The sequence below is a fragment of the Ursus arctos genome, unplaced genomic scaffold (assembly GCF_023065955.2).
Source record: "Ursus arctos isolate Adak ecotype North America unplaced genomic scaffold, UrsArc2.0 scaffold_15, whole genome shotgun sequence".
Classification (NCBI taxonomy): Eukaryota; Metazoa; Chordata; class Mammalia; order Carnivora; family Ursidae; genus Ursus; species Ursus arctos.
The window spans coordinates 8,735,521-8,756,384 of NW_026622819.1; the positions used below are offsets into that span (position 1 = coordinate 8,735,521).

The 20,864-nt window shown below is 46.4% G+C and overlaps 1 protein-coding gene across 1 annotated transcript in view; it reads right to left on the reverse strand.

Annotated features, from left to right (window-relative positions):
* CTNND2 (catenin delta 2) overlaps positions 1–20,864 on the reverse strand; it is an 885,151-nt gene that overhangs the window by 118,599 nt on the left and 745,688 nt on the right. Inside the window, exons 13-14 of the mRNA XM_044386968.3 lie at positions 12,396–12,513; positions 7,197–7,382 (exon numbers count right to left, since the gene is read on the reverse strand). Coding sequence (XP_044242903.3) covers positions 7,197–7,382; positions 12,396–12,513 — 304 coding nt within the window. The remainder of the gene's footprint in view (positions 1–7,196; positions 7,383–12,395; positions 12,514–20,864) is intronic.

A 20,864-nucleotide genomic window follows, 5' to 3' on the forward strand; every position in this document is an offset into this window, starting at 1 on the left:
CGCCCTAACTCATACTCACATCAAGGTCGTCAACCTGTATTTTGAAGGGTTAAACAAAGCTGTGCATAAACGTGGAGAGAGATCTGAAAGGATATGTGCCTGCTACAAACCGCAATCGTGGCTCTGACTAGGAGGCGGTGGTGGACGTGTGCGTATTCTTTTCATCTTGTACCTTATTGCTAATTTACTCAGATATAATTTACATGTTAAATATGCATGTATATATATGCATATTTACACTTGCTTATAATTAACATCCAATTTGTCCGAAATAAGGAGAAACTTCTTTAAAATTCAAATCTCCAATGTGATTTAAACCACCAAGAAAATTCATTGTATGCTTTGGGATACTGATCACTAGTAAGGGTCAGAGTCTCGTTTCTGGGCCAACAGCATCCATATGATGCAGTGGGCAATGTGTGACGCTCACAGAGAAGTGATCCCAGACACAAAGTCCTGAAAATCCCAGGAAACCTTTCGGGCAATGGGATTTCGTGACATCTAATACCATTTATGTGTCACGTGTGAACACCTTCAGAACAAGGCATGATGAAAAGTATTGCTTCTCTGGGGGACTCTGAGACACACCTGTACACACTTGTTGACATGAATCCCAAGCTCTCAGATGACTATCGTAAGACAGAACGTTTGTCAGGTTTGGTGGTCTTTGCAGATGCAGAATATTGACTAACATGATAAAATGCAGCATTCTCATGAGAAGCCGGGTAACAGTTTGAACCAAAAATGGAAAGAGAAGGTCTACAGAACACTCTTGGCTCACAGCAAGAGTGGAGGCAGAGTGTCACCAAGAAAGAAATGGATGAGGCTGGGACAAGTCACGGCTGAGAACATCTCCTCGAAACACCTCCCCAGCAAGGGGCAGAGGCTGTCGTGGACTCAAAACTGAGAGTCACTCAGCATAGCCGGTTCTGGGTGTTGGGCTAGAAGTCAATGAGAAACTGGACTCACCCAGTCCTTCTCCTCGGCAGATCCCCACTCTATGGGACAGGCTATTGCACCAGATCAGCACTAGACGAGAAGTTTCAATAAAACCAGGAGAAAGTAGATTAAAGGATGAGTAACTCTTTACTTGGAGGAGGTCCTGGAAGGATGGAGGTGATATTTTATTTGGTCTTAGACGATAATTTTCCAAGTAGTAGAAGAAGGGGAGGAGAAGGCCAGACAGAGGAAAAGCATGAACAAAAGCTCAGAGGCTGGCCTGCGGCCCAGGAAAACATATAGGTGGACGTTCTGCCAAGACATGTTCATTATCATGGAAAAAATAAGAGGGCATTAAAGGTGTTATGCAGAATCTCATTACTATTGCTTTTGTGTCTAAAATATCATGGTGATATTATAAATGAAACTTCCTGCTGTTCCATGCATAGTATCTACAATGTAAGCAAGAGGTAGAAAAGAGCAATAATACTTACTCTTAAATTGATCACAACTCACTAGACTGTGAAACAAAGATTACTGGGAAAAAGTCGACCATACGAAAATACCAGATTAGAATCATCTTTGAATTCTGATAGGTTTAATGTCCTCACCCATGTGGATACCTATTTACCCACATGAACTAAACATTCACAAGTGATATTGAAGCAGAAAAGAGAAGTTCTGAGTTCTGGGCATCTTGCTTGTCTTGCTTTGTTCTTTCTTTTTTCTCAGCAGTTCCTCTGCACTGTCAAGCTCACACTGAGTGGGTCTTGAAGGCTCAGGTCTGCTCTGGCCGGCAGCCAGTGGTACTCTTTAGCACAAATCCACTTTTGAGCACCACCGGTCCCAGGATATCATCCCAGGAACCTGGGCCATATCCCAAATTGAAAAACAAAAGATGCTTATTTCTACAAAAGGTGGAAAAGTAAATACAGCAGTTTTGTCTACTTGCATTTCCCTGGACCCCAGTCTTCGTAGTGCTTCCCCTGTCCCACTGTGCCCGGTGACTGGCACAGAGCCCTGTTAGACGGCGGTGGAACCCCTGACAGGTGAGATGGGCCTCCTGGTATGTGACGTGTAGACTGTTTGATGGGCAGGGGTAGGGTTCTGCCTGAAAAGGGCCAGAGAGACCAGCAATTTCTTATAATTTGGCAACAGGCACTGAACACAGAGTCCGTAATTAATAAATTTGCAGAGCCATTTTGGATCAGAATATGATGCTCAGAAATGTTAAATACTTCTACACTCAGGCTCATAGTCTGACGGTTCCAGCATGGTTCAACAGCAACCATTTCTTTCTTTAAAAAAAAAAAAAAAAGATTTTATTTATTTGTTTGAGAGAGAGAGAGCCCGCACATGCGCCAAGCAGGGGGAGGGAGCGGGACAAGCAGACTCCTCAGTGAGCAGGAGCCCCATGCTGGCCTCTATTTCTCAACCCTGAGATCATGACCTGAGCTGAAATCAAGAGTTGGACGCTTAACCGACTGAGCCACCCAGGTGCCCTAACAGTAACGATTTCTTGAAATAATAGCGACCATTTCTTGTTGTATCATGTATTTCCTTGAATTATTCCAATTAAGAATCTAAAGGATGAAGCCTCTGAGATTTTTATTGTAACTGAATCTGACCTTTACAGTATCATAGCATTTTCCTCAGGTAGAGAATAACAATGCCAAAGGTAAGAGTCAACATAAATTTCTGGGATACAGCAAGCTCCACAGGCAATCATTAAACCAATTACGATTTTTATCACTTTGACTTCCTGGTAAAATCTCTGGTTCCTCTGTCTTAGGAAGTATGTGTTGTGGATTAGACAACTTTTCATCTTACACAGCTCCTTATACACCTTTCTCTGGGCATCTTAAATTTAAGAGAAGAAAACGAATACATTCTTATAAGCAAATGATGACTTAATCAGTTCATGCTTTCTAAAATATTATTTTCTAAATGGTATTTGAAAAGATTACAAATGTAATGCCTATTAGAAAATTCGTAAATATGCCAAGTACAAAGAGAATCATTATCCTCTGTCTTTGATGTTACTGTACTTTCTCTAGAAACATGTATGTATATTTACAATTACCAATATATAAAAATACACATATTTTATATTTTCATGTGACACACATTTGGCAAAATCAGCCAGGTTTTATCTACAGCATGTCTATAACTCTATATACACTCCTGTTTTTCTATTATTTTTCTTCACCTCACTTTGTATCATATATTCTCTCTAATCATTATATATTTTTTGAAAACCTGACTTTATGAGCAACAGAGACTCAAGAGAATGGATATCTGACCATCTTTAAAGCTGTAAACCTAGAACTTTCCGGAAGCTTCTAGGTGAGTTAAATCAGTCTGCAGGCTCTGAAGGCAAAGATGGGGATGCTTTGTTCTAGACAGGCCTGGGGACATTTCCATTTCTCACCTTGCTGCAACCTGTTAATAGTGATGAATCAGGGCCTTGGTTTCCTCTCACTTGAGACAGCTGGCCTTTAATTCCTTTAGACTATTCGCAATGGCCGCCTGGTTTCCCGCAGGTGCAAAGCACATTCCTCAGGGTGAAGCACGTTCTCCCTGCTGACCCCAGGCTGGTGCAAATGCCCATTTTCCCCAGCAGGTGGCGCCATCTAGATTCAGTTCCCTCCAGGGGACCAGTCAACAGGCTGGGAGCGCTGCCGAGGGATGGGCCACCTTATCCTATCCTGCTCCTTCATGTCTGATGCTCTCCCCCCCCATCGCCGGACCTTTCAGCTGTGCCTCCCTTCCACTGGTTTTAAATGCAAGATGGCTTTTAGTCTTGACTGTTTTTAAATATACTGAACTTGACAGACATTGCAAACAAACATAACCACTGTTTACATTAACGTTTTTCCTAAAATATGTTTGTATTATATTAGAGCACAGTTAAAAGTCTTTTACAAAACTATCACCTGACCAAAACCATAACTTTGAAGTTTCTTTATAAACAACAGTGTTCTACTGTATTTTAACATGGTTGTTTCAGCAAAACTTTCTTCAAGAAATCCTTTTAGTCTCCTTAAAGAATATCATGAGAAAGAGATGGGACAAATGACCCTTATAAATCTTAATTTAGACTTTGGGTAAAAATGATAAAACTGTATTAATCTCTTCATCTTACTCAACTTAGAAAATAGCTCATCGATGTCATAAAATATGGTTCAAAAAGACAACATTCTAAGGTGGGAAATTGTTCATCATAAGGTTCCATGGAAGCAGCTAACAGCTTGAAAGGAGGGCGTCTTTTGGGGGAAGTCCATGAATATTCTCTTCTGACTCCTGACTTCTCTGGATCCAATCAATACCTAATCTCACCTGTCACTTGAAGGGCTTCAAGCCACGTGAACACACCTTGCTATTGGAAAGTTGGAAAATGGGTTGAGGGTTTGGGGCCTGCTGTTACTGATGGGACTCCAGTGACAGATGTGGCGGTCATCAGAAGGATCCCTTGAGAATCCAAACAACAACCTGGAGAGAAAACCTTGAAATCAGAGTGAATTTAAGCTCAGTTCAAACTTTTGTTTTTGTTTTTTTTAAACCAAGGCTAATGTGTTAATACAATTTCCCAAACCTGCCTTCCAAAGCTGCCTGGACCCATCCTGGAGGTTCTGGGTCTGTAGGTGGTCGGTGAGACCCCCGGGGCTTAAGATCACTGGACAGATTGGGAAGCACCACATTCCTGCCCATATGCTGTTTCCAATCTTTATTATGCTCATTCACTTTCCGGGATGAAGCAGTGAAGGGACAGGGTCCTCTGGGATACAGTACTGCAGCAGGAAGCCACGAGAAGGACCCATTATACTTTTGTTAAGACATGTATTGCTTATTTGATATTAAAAAAGTTCAGAAGCCATCATGGTATGGGTAGTACCAGGAATCTGGTACTACCAGGAAGGAAGGAAAACTGAGGTATCTGACATTATTCGGTACAATGCCTGGCACACAGTAGGCATTCAATAAATACCTGCCAGTTAACCATTGCATTTACCTGATGGAAGGTTTTTAAGTGGCTGAATTAAGAACTATGGCTCAATCATCGTAAAAGGCTCCTGCTATTTGGGGAGACAGTGGACACAGAGCACTGATCCACAACAGGAGAGAAAGCAGGGTTGGGAGCTTCTAAGAGGGATGGTCACCATCAAAAAGGCAAGCAGCACGTATCTTTTAAATTATGGGTATGTTGGGGTGCTTGGGTGGCTCAGTCGGTTAGGCATCTACCTTTGGCCCAGGTCATGATCCCAGGGTTCTGGGATCAAGTCCCACATCGGGCTTCTGGCTCCGCAGGGAGCCTGCTTTTCCCTCTGCCTGCCACTCTACCTGCTTGCGCTCTCTCTCTCTCTGACAAATTAATAAATAAAATCTTTTTTTAAAATTATAGGCGTGTTTATGCTGGAACATACAGATCTAGAAGTTGTAGATATTCCTGGAGCAGCCCTCAGGGGCCACAAACAGCAAGAAAACTAAAGCCTAGAAAATGAAAACACTGGTGCATTCAAGTTAAATTTGGGAATTGTATTTAAGAATGCATTCCCATGAATCCTTACTCCAAGCAAAACAGCTTCTCTAATCCTTCCTCAAAGCAAAAATGATTTTGAAAATACTTTGAAAAATGATGTGCTGTGATCTAAACAGATACTTCTGCATATTTATTTTGAATTAAAACCTGCTAAGAAAGAGTGTTATGAGTTCTGTCCTGCTTCCTTGGTTGTTCACTCCTGAGGACAGTCAGATCTTGGGTCTGCATGACTGTTAGCCGCTGGGATATGACCACACTGTCCAGGGAAGGCTGGACACATGATCACAGTGTCCAGGGAAGGCTGGACACATGACTACACTGGCCAGGGAAGGCTGGATGCATGATCACAGTGTCCAGGGAAGGTTGAACACATGACCACACTGTTCAGGGAAGTCTGGACGCATGAACACACTATCCAGGGGAAGGCTGGACGCATGACCACACTGTCAGGGAAGGCCGGACGCATGAGCATACTGTCCAGGGGAAGGATGGACACATGACCACACTGTCGGGGAAGGCCGGACGCATGAGCACACTGTCCAGGGGAAGGCTGGACGCATGACCGCACTGTCCAGGGAAGGCTGGACGCCTGACCACACTGTCCAGAGAAGGCTGGACGCATGACCACATTATCCAGGGAAGGCTAGATGCATGACCACACTGTCAGGGAAGGCTGGACGCATGATCACAGTGTCCAGGGAAGGCTGGACGCATGACCACACTGTCAGGGAAGGCTGGACACATGACCGCACTGTCAGGGAAGGCTAGATGCATGACCACACTGTCAGGGAAGGCTGGACACATGACCGCACTGTTAGGGAAGGCTAGATGCATGACCACACTGTCAGGGAAAGCTGGATGCATGACCACCGTGTCCAGACCACAGTGAGATGCAACAACCTCAGTAGCAGGGGAATCGGGCTGGCAGCTACTACTCACATTACACCCTTCCCTGGGGGGCCCAATGAGTGAAGGGTTCTGCCTCCCAGAGGCTCTGGGCAGAGGGCTGGAGGTGTCTTGATTCCAGCAAGGCCAAGAGTGGCTGCCTATTGGCCTTTACTTCACTGCAGGCAGCCTACTCACAGCTGCTCGAGGTAAAGTCCATTCGTTTTGAAGAGACCTCTCTGAATTTATCAGAATTGTCCCCCAAGGCCAAGCTCCTAATGCCATTTTGTTGGAGAACTGTGAATCTGAGCCCTGCCCCCCATCCCATTTCTAACAGTAAGTGCAAGGTTACATATGGAAATGCTTCAAAACACACAGTAAACTATGTGTTGGGTTTTTGTGCATTTCTGCTCCGTTTCCCTTCCTACACCACACCTCAGTTTCCCTTCCGACACCACAGCTACTGTGCGCATCTGCACCACCTGCAAGGCATCGGCCTGTCCCTGGCAAGGACCTCTATCAATGCGCGGATCGACACACAGAAGAATCAGCACCCCGGGCGGACTCTACAAGCTGGTATCTTAGAGCCTGCCTGGGACTCACGAGACTCTCTTTCTCAAAGTTCCTATCCTGGCTGGGCTGCAGGGCATGGCGGAAGTCATTCGATGCTCCCCCGTCTGAGCCGTGAGAGCCCCATGGGAAAACTGTGCAGATGCATGAGTGATTTTACCACGCATGGGAAGTACGGAGCCCCATACCTATCTACGCAGAATATTAATGTTGCCATTGGGGAAGGGGATCACTGTGTGCCACTGCCAGTCGCCGGCATTACCTGATCTTGGGATTTCTTTTTCTTCTTCTTCTTGCCCCAGCACCCGGAACTCTCCGCGTCTTTGCCATTGGCCTCCCCACAGAGCAGCCCGTCCAGCTCATCCGTGCCCATGTGCTGTCCCTGAGACGTTTCTGCTGCCAGCCGGTACGACAGGTTCCTTAAAATGCACACACAGTTTTCAACGGTCTGGAGGAAAGAAAGAAAAGAAAGAAAAGAAAGAAAAGGAAGAAAGAAAGAAAGAAAGAAAGAAAGAAAGAAAGAAAGAAAGAAAGAAAACAAAGGCAGAATGAATAAAAACTAACCAGCACTCCTCCACCCCGGAAAGCAGTCATTTCCACATCCCCGATTCTTCCTGGATACATTTAGCTGCTGGCTCCTTAAGGCTCCCTTGACAGCCACAGTGGAAAAAACTGAGAGAAGCCTGAGAAGGTCTTAAAACCTTTTCTTATCCACACTAGTTACTTTTATAAACAGCTGTCATTGCTGATTGAAGTGCACTAGTGAGCAGGAAAGAATCTACAACCTGGGAGAGGTCCCAGATACGGCACATGCCCGCACCGCTCAGAATCATCGAGGGCGTGGATACTCACATTTCCATCAGCTCCGGGAGGGAGACCCTAATATTTCCCACTCACCAGGGCACTTTCTGGGAGTAAAATGAGGTAAGAGATATAAAGCCAGGGGGTCCCAGGCAAGCCGAGTGCTGGGATCACCTGGGGGCAAAAATGTTCCCATGCTACTGATTTGTTTGGAGATGGCTGGTGTTCCTGTTTTCTTAGCGTGGGGGTTAACCAGTGCTTGAGGACACATGTTGACCAGCTGGACACCTGTAAGGCCCTTGATCTCTGTTGGCTGTGTGACTTGAGCAATACACCCAGGATCTCTCTGACCCAGTAACTTCCTCTGTGAGATGATCACACCAGTGCCCCTATCTTGGCTTGCTGTGTGGATCAGGGGAGCTGAGCATGCACGTGTACGGATGAGGTAGGTAGAATGCTCCCTGACCCCCGAATGTCCACATTAATCTCCGTAGGCTGTGAAAAGGTTGGGTTACGTGGCCAGGGGGAATGGAGGTTGCAGACAGAATTGTGGCTGCTCGTCAGCTGAGATTGGGGAGATTGTTGGGGAGTTGGGGAGATTGTCCGGATTATCCTGGTGGGCCCATGAGGGTCCCATAAGTGAGAGAGGGGGCAAAAGAAGTAACTGAAGTTGTGTGAGAAGATGTGACCTCTCACTGCTGGATTTGAAGATGGAGGAAGAGGCCACAAGCCAAGGAATTGTGGGCACCCCGAGAAGCTGGAAAAGATAAGAAAACTGATTCTCTCCTGAGATTCTAGAAGGAACGCAGCCAGGGCGACACACTGATTTTATGCTAACAAGATCCATTTGGGACTCCTGATCTGTAAAACAGTAAGATAACAAATTTGTGCTGTTTTAAGCCACCATGTTTGTGGCAACTTGTTACAGCAGCTACGGGAAACCAAGACAGTATGTATGTGCTGAGCAGAGTGCCTGGCCCACGGGAGACACTATACGAGCATTCAGACCATGAACAGTGGTGCAGACGGCATTGCTGACAAGTCCAGAGCATGGGACTTAGGGCCAGCCAGTCTAGGTTTGAGTCCTGCCTCTGCGGTTTCAGGAGCTGTGTGACCTTGGGCAAAGTGCTTAATCTCTCTGTGCTTCCATTTCCTCCCAAAGACCCTTCCTCTGAAATGTCATCACATTGGAGACTAGGTTTCACACGTGAATTTTGGATCAATTTTGACTTTTGTTCTGCATTTGATGAACAGTGGGAAGAGGAAAAATATACCCAATTAAAAAAATGATAATGGGGGAAAAATTGAACAGACCTGTTTTATTTTTAAAAGGATGCCAGTTTGGCTATGGCTTCTCAGGCACCTGCTGTGTACAGCAGCATTTGAGACAGGGATCATGGCTCCGTTTCACAGACGAAGGGGCTGAGACTCCCAGCAGATTGGGCCCCTTCTCTCTAGTCCTCGGTCATGCCTGGGAGGGACGGGGGCTGCACTGCTCCCCTCCCAGGACGGGAATCCGGGAAAAGGCTGCACGTGTGTCTTTGACTTGACTACTGGGGGCATGACAATCAAGCAGGAAAACCGGTTTTCAGGCTCTATCTCTGAAGCCTTTGCCATTCCAGACCTCTCTTGTCAGCTTTTCAAGGTTTCATGGCTGCTAATCCCACAGGCTTTGAGTCAACTTGATTTTCTATTTCAAGCATCCTCTCAGCATCAAAAAAGGAACCGGCATGAAAGCAGGTAAACACAGGACGATGCATGAAAGAGAGAAAAGTCTCCCTGAAAGGAAAATGTTATGGCATAAGTCAGAACGATTTTTAAATCAGCTCAAACTGCTTTTTCTTACATCAAAGACTTGGGAGAATCAACTTCTTTCTCATCCTGCTGTTCATCTTCCCCGGGGGCATCTCCATGCCTCTGTTTAACAAATGACTACGGGGAACACATCCATGGCAGTTTCCAGAAATGCTTTATAATCTACCTGTGGCTGGGGGATGACTGGGGAGAAGCCGGAGGGGGAGGGAAAGAGGGGTTGGCAGACAGCGGGGGTGCAGAGGAGAGGGTGGGTTGGGCGAGGGAGTCACTGGGACTGACCTCGTCCCTCTAGCCAGGCTTGATGTGGGAGGGTCACCCATTCAAGCTCTTCCCTCTACGGGAGTGCGGAAAGAGGACAGAAAAAAAAAGGCGGCCACTGCCCTTCTCTGGGACACCAGCAGAAGGTGGGTGGCACCTGGTGGCTCTGCAGTTGACATCCATCGCTGTCACCAGTGCTTTTAGCCGCTCCTCTTGGCCACGAGGGTCATTTTGACTCCTTATTTTCTATTAGAAAGGGCTAATTTGGAAGTTGTCTGTGGATTGCTCTACCATATGGGGCCCATTCCACAAACTGTCCCAATGACAGGCGCCGAGCTGAGAGCTGGCACGGATTCCAGGCCCTTTTACGCATTTACCTGGCCGTAAAGAGAATGTGCACTCCTCCCCTTGCTACCCTGTCCTCGTGAAAGCTCAGGGGGGACCAGGCAGAGGGCCAAGCGGGACATTGCGGGACCATAATACGGTAAAGCTCCATGGCATGTTCTGGCCAGGCAGGCCCTGCTAAGTCACTTGTGACTTCTGATCCGTTCAGAAGCTATGACGATCGTCCTCGTCCCGAAGTCGGGGGTACTCGGGGACCGTCCTCCAGTGAGCAAACGCGAAGGGTGGTGCATCTACACAAGCTTGGTGCTCTTGCGCCGTCCCCAGAAATCGCCGCGTCTTCTCCTTGCCGCCCTCAACACTCCCAGTGATTCCAGGTTCCTCTTTTGAATACAATGTGGACATTAAAAGAGGGGATCTCCCAGGGGCTCCAGGGATCTAGCCATCGGCCACATCAGGAAAGAGGTGTGGGGCTCGCAGCACTTTGTTTTGGACCCATGCTGCTAAAGGCTACCTTCCCACCAGGGCTGGCATGGGCACTTGGCCAAGGCAAGAGGCTGTGGACTCTGGTTTTATTTTCAACTGCAAGGCCCACACAATATCAAAGCTCTTTCTGTATCCATTATAGTAGGGGGCTTCGTGTCCCGATGCTGTAGTCTTTACTGCTCTGAATGAGCAGATCTTCACACGGCAGCCTTTGCGAATTACCTCCAGCAGCTCTTTTAAAAATCACTGGTCTATTATATTAACAGGCATCTGTAAACACTCAAGACATCTTGGCTGGTCATTTTTTTTAGGGACTTAATCTTCCTATCAATGATATTAAAAGTTTTAAAATGGCCATTAAGGGTGTTTATAAGAGGGGTTGATTCAATCTTCAGCATCTCATATTCCGTCTTCGAAATGGATAACACTTACAGAGCAAAGTAACGGACGCCTGCATAACTCAGCGGCGGTGATCAGATGACAAACCGCGTTCACAGCGGCAGGAGACTAGTACTGCAAGGGCTGGAGTTCCCGAAGGCGTGCGCATCCACGACTCTGGGGAGTAGCGGCTCGGCTATTCTCAGCCACTCCCCTGTGCAGGCAAGGTGGAGAACTGCTAAGTCACCCCCCCGCCCGCTGGTAACTAAGGGGCTAAAACCACTGTTACCTGTTCTTTACCTGACTTTATAACTGAATTACATTTCATCGTCTTTCTGATCAGAGTCCATTTCAAAGCTGTAGCTAATCTACTGAAGTGGGTTCTCAGTGGAGGACGTGCATCAAATCACCTGATGAACTTTTAAAGGAACACACGTCTGAGACCAGAGGTGGACATTCCGAGTCAGAGGCTGTGATGCGGTCTAGGCACATGGCTGTGGTTTACAACCAGGACCAGTTCTGTTCCCCTGGGGGACACCGGGCAATGTACGGAGACATTTCTGTTTGTCACCACCGGAAAGGGAGATGCTATTGGCATCCAGTAGGGAGAGCCCGGGGATGCTGCGGATGAGGCAAAGGACGGCCCCACAACACGGAATACCTTGGCCCAAAATGTCAATAGTGTGGCTCTGGAGAAAGTTTCATTAAGGTCTCACATTTTTCACACAGGTCACTTAAAAAGCAGCAGTAAAGTCTGTGTTTATATCAGGATATTACTTGACAATTTTAGATTGAATCAAAACTAAACAAAAGACAAATTAAGGCAAAACAAAATACCTTCCACACGGGAAAAGCCCACCCAATTCTATTCTGGTTTATGAAACACTGACTAGACTCTGAGGACAAACATGTAGACAGTCCCATTTCTTTAGATTTTGACCAAGGTTCTTTCAGTCTTCATAAGGCACTTTTAAAATGGCATTTGATACAATTAACATCTGTAAAAAGCTAACTTGTAGGAATACAGAATTATTCAAAGCTCAGGTCGTTTTAATGTTCCTCTTCCTTTTGAAAGCAGACTTTATAAACAAACTGAAAGCTTGTGGGTAATGTGGTGTGTGAACGTTTATACACTCATCTGGTTTGAGTAACTCAAAACAATACACATTTTTTATTCATTATTAATCGAGACTTAGGTGTCTGGTTCTAGGCTAGGATTAGAAGCCATCTAGAAAACACTGGAATCCTACCGGGAGACCAGGATAGACTGCGGGGTGACGGTATTAAGCCCAGCATTAGCTCTCCGCTGTTGTGGGCCTTTGCTTCGTCCCTTGGGCATCTTTATGCACTAAGATGTTTAATCTCTGCAAACACAACCAACCTTGCTGTCGATCTCACTGCTCCCCAGCGCGGACTGGATCACGTACAGCAGTGCGTCTGTGAGCCCATCACATTCCCGCATCCTCCTGCGAGCTTCCTCTCCGGCTGAACTAACATTCCTGCAAAGCAAAAGGGTGCGTCAGCTACCTCCGTGAGGGTCCCCAAAAGAACCTTCTTCCATGCCTGCCTCCAGAATGTTCACCAAGAACACGGTTTGAATGAGTAGGGATGGCTTGCACAAACGCATCCTAGACCCCAGCTGAGTCGCGGGCATCTGCCATACAACTTGCGAAACGGAGATACAGATTTCCGAATGTGTGCTCTGTGAAGGTCCTGTGACCGCTGGGAACGGAGACTCTTGGAAAGTCTTCGAGGTCTACTTCATTGACAGTTGAAGAGGGAACCAGAAGCCCTTCCAATCAAAGGCTTCTTCTTTGAGAAATGGGAAAGAATGCTTTCCAGAGACAGAACTTCCAACTTACTGAAATATTTTAGTGAACTAATTTCACCTGCCTCCAAACTATACCTACCTTGCTCCCGCCAGAAGTAAACTTCTAGAAATTTATTCTAAGAACATAGGGAGGGGTTTCTGTGAAAATTTAGTCATCGGGATGCCCATGGCACCCTTGATGGGCAGGAGTGGCCCCAGCTCCTTCCTGTACTGGCGCAGGCTGCACTGAAGCCAACAGAAGGGGGGACGGTCAGGGAACATGCAGCAGGGAAGCAGAGAGATCTTCCACCCCACAGAAGACATGAGACAAGCCTAGTCAAGGGTGGGGGTGCTTTTTAGTGACCCCACCACCTGACAGCCTGTTTTTCCTCTCCTACCCAGGGTTAGGATTTGGTTCAGGCAGAGAACTTCTGCAGCAACTCATGGAAAACACAGCTTGTTGGAGGGATGCTGGAGGTGAGTTAAGAGAGGGTGCGGAGGGGCTGAAGGAATTCAGATGGGGAAGAGTGCTCTCCCAAGAATGATCCCGGAAGGACAACGGCTCTCCAACTTGGCTAGTAGCGGAATCACCTGGAAGAGATTGCCAGGCCCACTCTGGGCTCTTGGGCGGAGCTGGATAACTTCCTGTTCGGTGACACTGAGGTTGAGAGCTACCGCTCTGACTCTGGCTCTAGGGAGAGGGTTCAGTCGGGGAGGGCAGCGCTCTTTGCTGATGCTGGGCGCTGCCACGCGGCAGAGCCCAAGAATCCATGGCTCTGGGCAGAGCCTGCAGGAGACACTCAATAGAATGAGTGTCATGCTCACACTGTAACTGATACAAGTATTCCCATTTCATTTCCAAAATATCCTTCAAAGTTACATTTCGTTCTACTATACAGACGAGAACACTGAGGCGCAGAGGGCACCGAGGCAGTACGTGGAGCGGCTGGAACAGAACGAGGTCTCTGAGAGAGAGGGAGGCGAGGCCTTCAGGCTTGATGTGCAATAGGGATGCACCGCCTTTTTGAGGAATTAAAGTAAAATAGGCCTAATGCTAAAATGCCAAATGCTACAATGCTACCGAACATAAATGTTCTCTTCGATTATCTAGAAGGTTCTGTAGGATGTGTTTAAATAGGATCTTTCCGCATTTGAAAGTAAGACGGGGAAAGGTTATTCAATTCAAATTAGTATTTTTGGCATTTGCTGATCTTAAAATATAAACAAAATTTCTCAGTTCCTTAGATAATATAACTGGGCAAATATTGATGGTATTTTTATGTAAAGTGTTATGACTTCCTCTTGGGGTGGCCGACCCTCATCTCTGACAGGATCTGGGGAGGGAGGAAGAACCTACTTCTGCAGGAAGTTGCTATGAGAGTATTATTCTAAACTGGAAGGATGGCCTTTGTGCGAGAACATTTTTAGACCATTCCTCCTTGAAATGATTTTTGCCAGGTCGAGCTTTGAGGCTGTTAGAGTAATAGGCTTGTCAAAAATTCCAATCAGACTTCTTTGGCCAGAAGAATGCTGGGTGGCACTGTGTGCCTGTGTGTTCAAATCTTGCCTCTGTACTTCGAAGAGGCCGTGTTTCCAATGAGAGAATGATGGAATTTAGTCTTGAAAGTGCCGTAGGGGGAAGCTTTGCACACCCTAGTCTGAAATCCTCTGCCCTCCTCCCTGGCTGATGAGTGCTCAGTCTTTCTCCTGAGTAGCTTTACGATAATGAGGACAGATTGCATCCTGATTCACAAATACACTTCGAAGTGATCAGCCTATGTTCACCAGTAATCAATGAACGGGCAGGGCAACGGTAAGAAAAATCAGGAATTCGCAACTTTGTCAACATTACAAGCTGTGAATATTGATCTAAGCAGTTTTCTTTATTCTAGCTGTTGGATTCTAGTCTAGTCTCCAAAATTAAAAAGTTATTAACTGGCTGCTGTATTAAAATGTGCAAGATATTGAGGGCATCCGACGGCTGACCGGCTCAGTCAATGCAGCAGACGACTCGATCTCGGGGGTGTGAGTTCGTTCAAGCCCCACGTTGGGTGTAGATATGACTTAATAATAAAATCTTTAAAAAATGTATAAGATATTGAGAAATGAGAAAGACTAATAGGTTAGGGTCCCCGTAGAGGAGGAGAAATGAGTGACACACACACACACACACACACACACACACGTGCATGTGTAAACACACACAGACATACACAAGTAAACACCCACATACACACACCTCTATGATACAGAGGGGAGAAGGGAGTTACCACAGTGTCTGAAGATGCTCAGTATACAGTTTTAAACAGAATGAGGTGTGCACACGTCTCTTCATCAGTGGTGTCCTAGAAGTCCTTGAGGCTGGGTTCACTTGTAAGCAACTACTCCTGAATGAGGAAACACATCTAAAGAGTACGTCTGGTTTTTCACTCTGGAGGAGAGGAGAGTTTCCTCTTTCTCCTTTTCCCCCACAAAACAAGATCTACTATATAATTCATGCTTCACTGGTTAAAAATAAACCCAACAACTTTGCGTGTTGGTCACCGTAACAATTAATTGTAATTACGGTCCTAAGTACATGACAAAGAGCCAGTGTTCAAGCTACGACGTTCTTCCCTCCAGCTGCATTTAAAACCCTCTTCTGCCCTTCCTGATAGAGGTGATTTTCATGTCGGAGGAGAAACTGGTGTGGCAAAATTCTACGTGTAAACATAACATTAAAACAAATACTTCACAGATTATTTGTAAAAGCACAGAGATGGTACAACAGCTTTTCCTTAGAAATAATCTTCATAATTTTGATTGAATTATCAGTTTACATATTATTTGGAAATTTCTGCCTAAAGTAGTTTCTACAATCTTTTTACCTAATTGATAAAAATGAAACAATTTATTTTTACTTCTTACAATTAAAAGATATAAAATCTCTTATGATCTCGTTTGTTCCAATATAACTCGTTAAACTGCTTTATGTTCCTATCTTCAGTGATGTTTGACATCCGTTTCTCCGAGCTTCCATCACTCACTGAGTTTATTTAGAACAAATTCAATATATGCAGCTCTCGTAGGATCCTAAGTGGCCCTTGGACCCTATGTTCAAAGGAATGAATGCTGCACGTGACATGAAAGACCATATCTTCTATGTCTCTACCTCACGTGGCCAGGATACGGACAGTGAAACTGCAGAGAAAACCCATGGATGAGGATTTTAGCAATTAATCAACCTGAAATCAGCCTCTCTCTTCTCTGCCCTGCCTTAGCTCTTTGAATCTCTCTTACTGGTCACTACTGGATTAGAATTATTTAGGCTGTGACCTTCTTGCTGCATGGGCACCTTCTGGAGGGCAGAGGGCATGTCACGGTTGTTTGTATACCCAGCATGCACCTGAGTGCCCCACACCACCTGGGTGCTCGGTGTGAGTTGGTTGTCACGTGTGCATGCGGCTCTTCTGTTGCACTGGAATTCGTGTGACTGCTCTGCCTCCGCCCTCCATACTCATTGGATGACATGAGATGTCTGTTACATCAAGAACATAGGCTTCTTGGGCTCTGCCACTACAGCCCCCATCCTGGATTATTCAGGTCAGCCTCAATTTGGGAAGAAAGGAAAAAAAACAACAACTGAGCACAGCATGCGGTATCTCAAGCTAGTGTCGTATCTCAAACTAAGCAGGTCTGAGATAGAAGCTTTCTTACGACTGTTGATGACATTGATCATACACGCTGAGTGCTGGAGAGAACGGCAGGATTTTTGCTGCCTGGAGCCAATCAGGTATTCCCGAGCCATGGCTATCTTCACCCCAGGCTTGCAGGAAGAGATTTCTGGCTCAGTTTCTCTTCCTGTGCTCTCTGTTACCTCCTCTCCTCTCCACTTCCCTGCTCCTTGGCCTTTATGATCTGCCCTCCCTGGGGTCAACTCACACCAGGTCCATCCCCATCATCTTGAGCCCTGGGTCCTTCCTGCATCTCTCTGGGCTGGGGCTCCCTGAGCTTCTTTGTCTCATCTCAACAGCAGAGCCCAGATGTTGGGTCCCTGGGGCCCTGAGTTGAGCTTCTGAGACTGCACACCAATGTGAGGAGTGGGATGGGGTTGCCAGGATCTTCAGAGAGCAGAGCTTGGACTGTTTCAAGAAATACAGATGGTCCCAAGCCAAAGCTGAAACACAAAGCCACAAACTCAGGAAGGTCTTGATGTGAACGCAGCAGGGCAGGCAAGAGGAGAGGAAGAAACCATCATGGATGACAGCACAGATAGACCAGGGGTACCGGACCTGGGTCTGGGGATTCCAGGAACTCCCAGGGGCTCGAGACTCTGTACCCTCAACCACAGATAAGGAGAGTCTGTCTGGGGATCAGAGGCTATGCTGACCTCCCTGCCCCCTGAAACCTGCAATGCTTTTTCTTCTGTGTCTAGGCCCACGGCCTTTGAGCAGTCCCACTGCCTAGGCTTGGCCAGACCTCTGCCTCGGCCCCTTCACCCCCCTCTTTGTTGTTCCAGGTGCAAGCTTTGAGGGCACCTGTAACACCTGATGTTTGAGGCTGGTCCCTCGGTGATGTGGGGAGGGGTGGGCAGCCTCATCTTATTCTGCTGTCTGCCCCTCGCTTCCCGCTGTATAGCACTTAGTAGGAACCGAGTGGATAATGACGAAATGCAATGGTGCACAGGCCTGCCTGCCTCCTTCTGAACCAGGGGCTCTTACCTGGAGCCATGTGGTTACCCGGGAACATATGCCAATGTCTGGGTGTCTGGGAACACTGTGGTTCTCCCAACAGGCGTCCCTAACAATGCCCTGTGTGGACGCTGAGAAGCCTGCTCTAGCTAGCTGGGCTCCTTGAGGGTCTAATTTGCAGGTATCTTTTCTAACACCAGACCCGTGTGTAGCCCAGAGGTTCTCAAACTTCCACGGCATCCAAATCATCTTTGCAACTGGATTAAAATGGAGAGGCCCAGGCCCTTACCCAACTCAGCGCGTTCTCTTAGCCCTCTAGGTGATGCCCTATACACCAGAGTGTGAGAACCACTCTCTTAGCAGGGAATCCAACAGCAGGAAATTGAAATAATTATTAAATGACCAAGTAATTGTCCACCGTGAGCTACATGATACATAAACTCTTAAAGATACTACTCGGTTTCTTTTTCCTAAACGGGGCGGGGGTGGGGGGGGTGGGGACATCATGGCCTCATATCTAACAATGATGCATTCATTTTAATTTAAAATCAATTAATTAACATAATGTATTATTAGTTTCAGAAGTAGAGTTTAGTGATTCATCAGTTGCATCAAACACCCAGTGCCCATTACATCACATGCCCTCCTTACAGTCCATTACCCAGTTAGCCCATCCCCCACCCACCTCCCCTCCAGCAACGATGCATTTAGACCAATTGCCATAGGCTCCCAACAGGCAGACTGTGAAAGCCTTGGAACTAACACTAAGTTTGTGAAGGGAAATCTAAGCAAAGCACAAATGTGCATCATCTCAATTTCCTGACCACGTGATTACCAATGAAATTTGTAGCTTCTCGTAAATTACCCAGTCTGAGTATGCATGGGGAAGGGAAATGGTAGCAATCACGCTCAAGCCATTCTCCCATGAAGCAGGCTTGCTTTTGCTTTAGTTAAAAACATTCCAATTTAAAGAGATCCTTCTACCCACATAGCTAAATCAGGAGTACAGAATTTCTTCTGTAAGGAGCCAGAGAGTGAATATTTCAGGTTTGGGAACCCCACAGGGTCTCTGTAACTTCTCCTCCTCCTCCTCCTTTTAACAACCTTTTAAAAATGTAAAACTCACTCTTACCTGCAACCATACAAAAACAGGTCATGGGTGGGATTTGGCCCATGGACCACAGTTTGCCAACCCCTGACCTACATTCTCATTTGAAGCCCGGATTCAGGAGGAGTCTCTGAACCCCTGATATTGTCCTCAAAATTTCATGTAGTTATATATATATATGCTATGTGTGTGGTTTTTTCCTGCAATAAAGGAATAGGACTTTCATTGTATTCTGAGGCCAGGACCCAAAAAATCCAAGAACCTCCAATCAAAACCAGCAGCGCCCTTGGTCTGAGCGGAATATTGCTCTCCTAATTCTAGAGCTCAGGTGTCAGGATTCAGATGCATTTGTCTCCATGGATGAACAGCAACTATTCTTTATTCTCGCCTACAAAAAGCCCTGGGAGAGCTTGCCTGTGGGTTCCAAAATCAATGACCAAGAAACCCCGAATCTCTTCCTCCATGTGGGAAAGTCAAATGTGCAGGGTTGGGTAGGAAGGGGTCTTCTGTCCAGCCAGCTGGGTCAACACAGCGACAGCTGTCCAGCGTGATCCCTTCACTCCAGGTCAGTGGTTACAGGGCCCATGGGGGCAGTGTGAGCCCTGCTCAGTCTCAGAGGGGCCACCATAGAGGAGGGGCTACTACCACAGAAACCATTAGGGCTCATCCTCACTCTGTAGCTTCTCTGCAGAAAGGGAGAGTTGTTTCCTCCTTATTATTCAACAACTTCAACGAAGATGGATTCTCTCATGCACCTGCCACGGTCTTGTTGCTGGGGCTCCCTAGGTGTGAAGGCACGTGCCTTGCTGGGTCTACTCATCTGTAATGTGCAGATGGGGATATCTGAATCACCAGCTCGTGCGGTCACACAGCCCAGTGCTCAGGGCCTAGTGAGGGCTCTTCACAGTAAATGTGAACCACTCCAGCTGCTTCTCCCCCAGAGACTCCCACGCAAGAGGGAGAGAGACACCAGGAAGGGAGCTGCTGTCCCACCTGGAACGTGGACGGCAGACACGCGGAGAGGATAAGGGGCAAGCACAGGAGAGACGAGAACATTTCATGGCCACAATGACAACCTCATTGATACATGTTCATCACTAATTTTTAAAAAATTTCAAACTATTGTAAAAGTACTCAAACAACGGAGAACATATATGAGTAAAAGTGAACATCCTCACTCTTCTCTTCCCCTCTGTCCAAGGCAATCATTGTGACTGTGTGGTGGTTATCATTCAAAATGATTTTCTACTCCTATAAATAAACTACGTAGGTATGTTTTTGTTTTTCACTGTAGTGGTCAGGCACCTTGCTTGATTTTAACCTTTTTTATTTTTTCTTTTTAAGAGCGAGAGAGAGAGAGAGAGATAGCGAGGTAGGTGTGGGGTAGGGGCAGAGTGAGAGGGAGAATCTCGAGCAGGCTCCATGCTCAGTGTGGAGCCTGACTCAGGGCTCAATCTCACTACCCTGAGACCATGACCTGAGCCAAAACCAAGAGTCAGATGCCTAACCGACTGAGCCACCCAGGCGTCCCTGCTTTTATCCTTTAAAAGCCTATCATTGCCTCTTTCCATGACAGACCTATTGACCCTATTCAATGAATGACTTTGGGTATTCCACGTAGAAATATATCACAGTTTATAATTTAAGAAATGATTACCCTATTAAAGGACATCCAAGTTACCTTTAATTTTTTGCTGTAATAATTAACATTGAGTGGAAATTTGGAGGAGTTATGGGGTTTGTGAGATGGACCTTATGGAACCAGAAGAAAGGGACCCAGACAGATAAGTTCAAAGCAACAAACAAACCCAGCTGGCCTGGGTACTGACTCTGCTCTACACCCAAGGCCAAGTCTTGGGATAGAAAGAAAAGAACACCTGGCCCTTGACCTTCGAAGCTCACAGTCTAGCAAGGTAAAGCAGACACATATCTGATGTGCCGAGATCTGATGTCATCCTCGTGGAATAAGCAGTATGAAGAATGTGGAAACCAATCTCCCTTGCAAGCGATGGCTGGGTGTGCCTAGAAAATCAACCCCGGCTCGGATGGATGGCAGTCTCACTACTCACCTTTAAGTTGTAATTACAATCTTGGCTGAGGTTGTACTTCTGTAAATTTGGATATCAACTGTTTTCCTTAACATCTATAGCAGCAAGCCACGGGTTGGACTTAAGAACACAGAGTACGATAAATGTGTTCTTAGCAAGAAAGCATTTTCTGCATACTTAGTGGAATGCACCTTCAAATTTGAAGGGCAAGGCG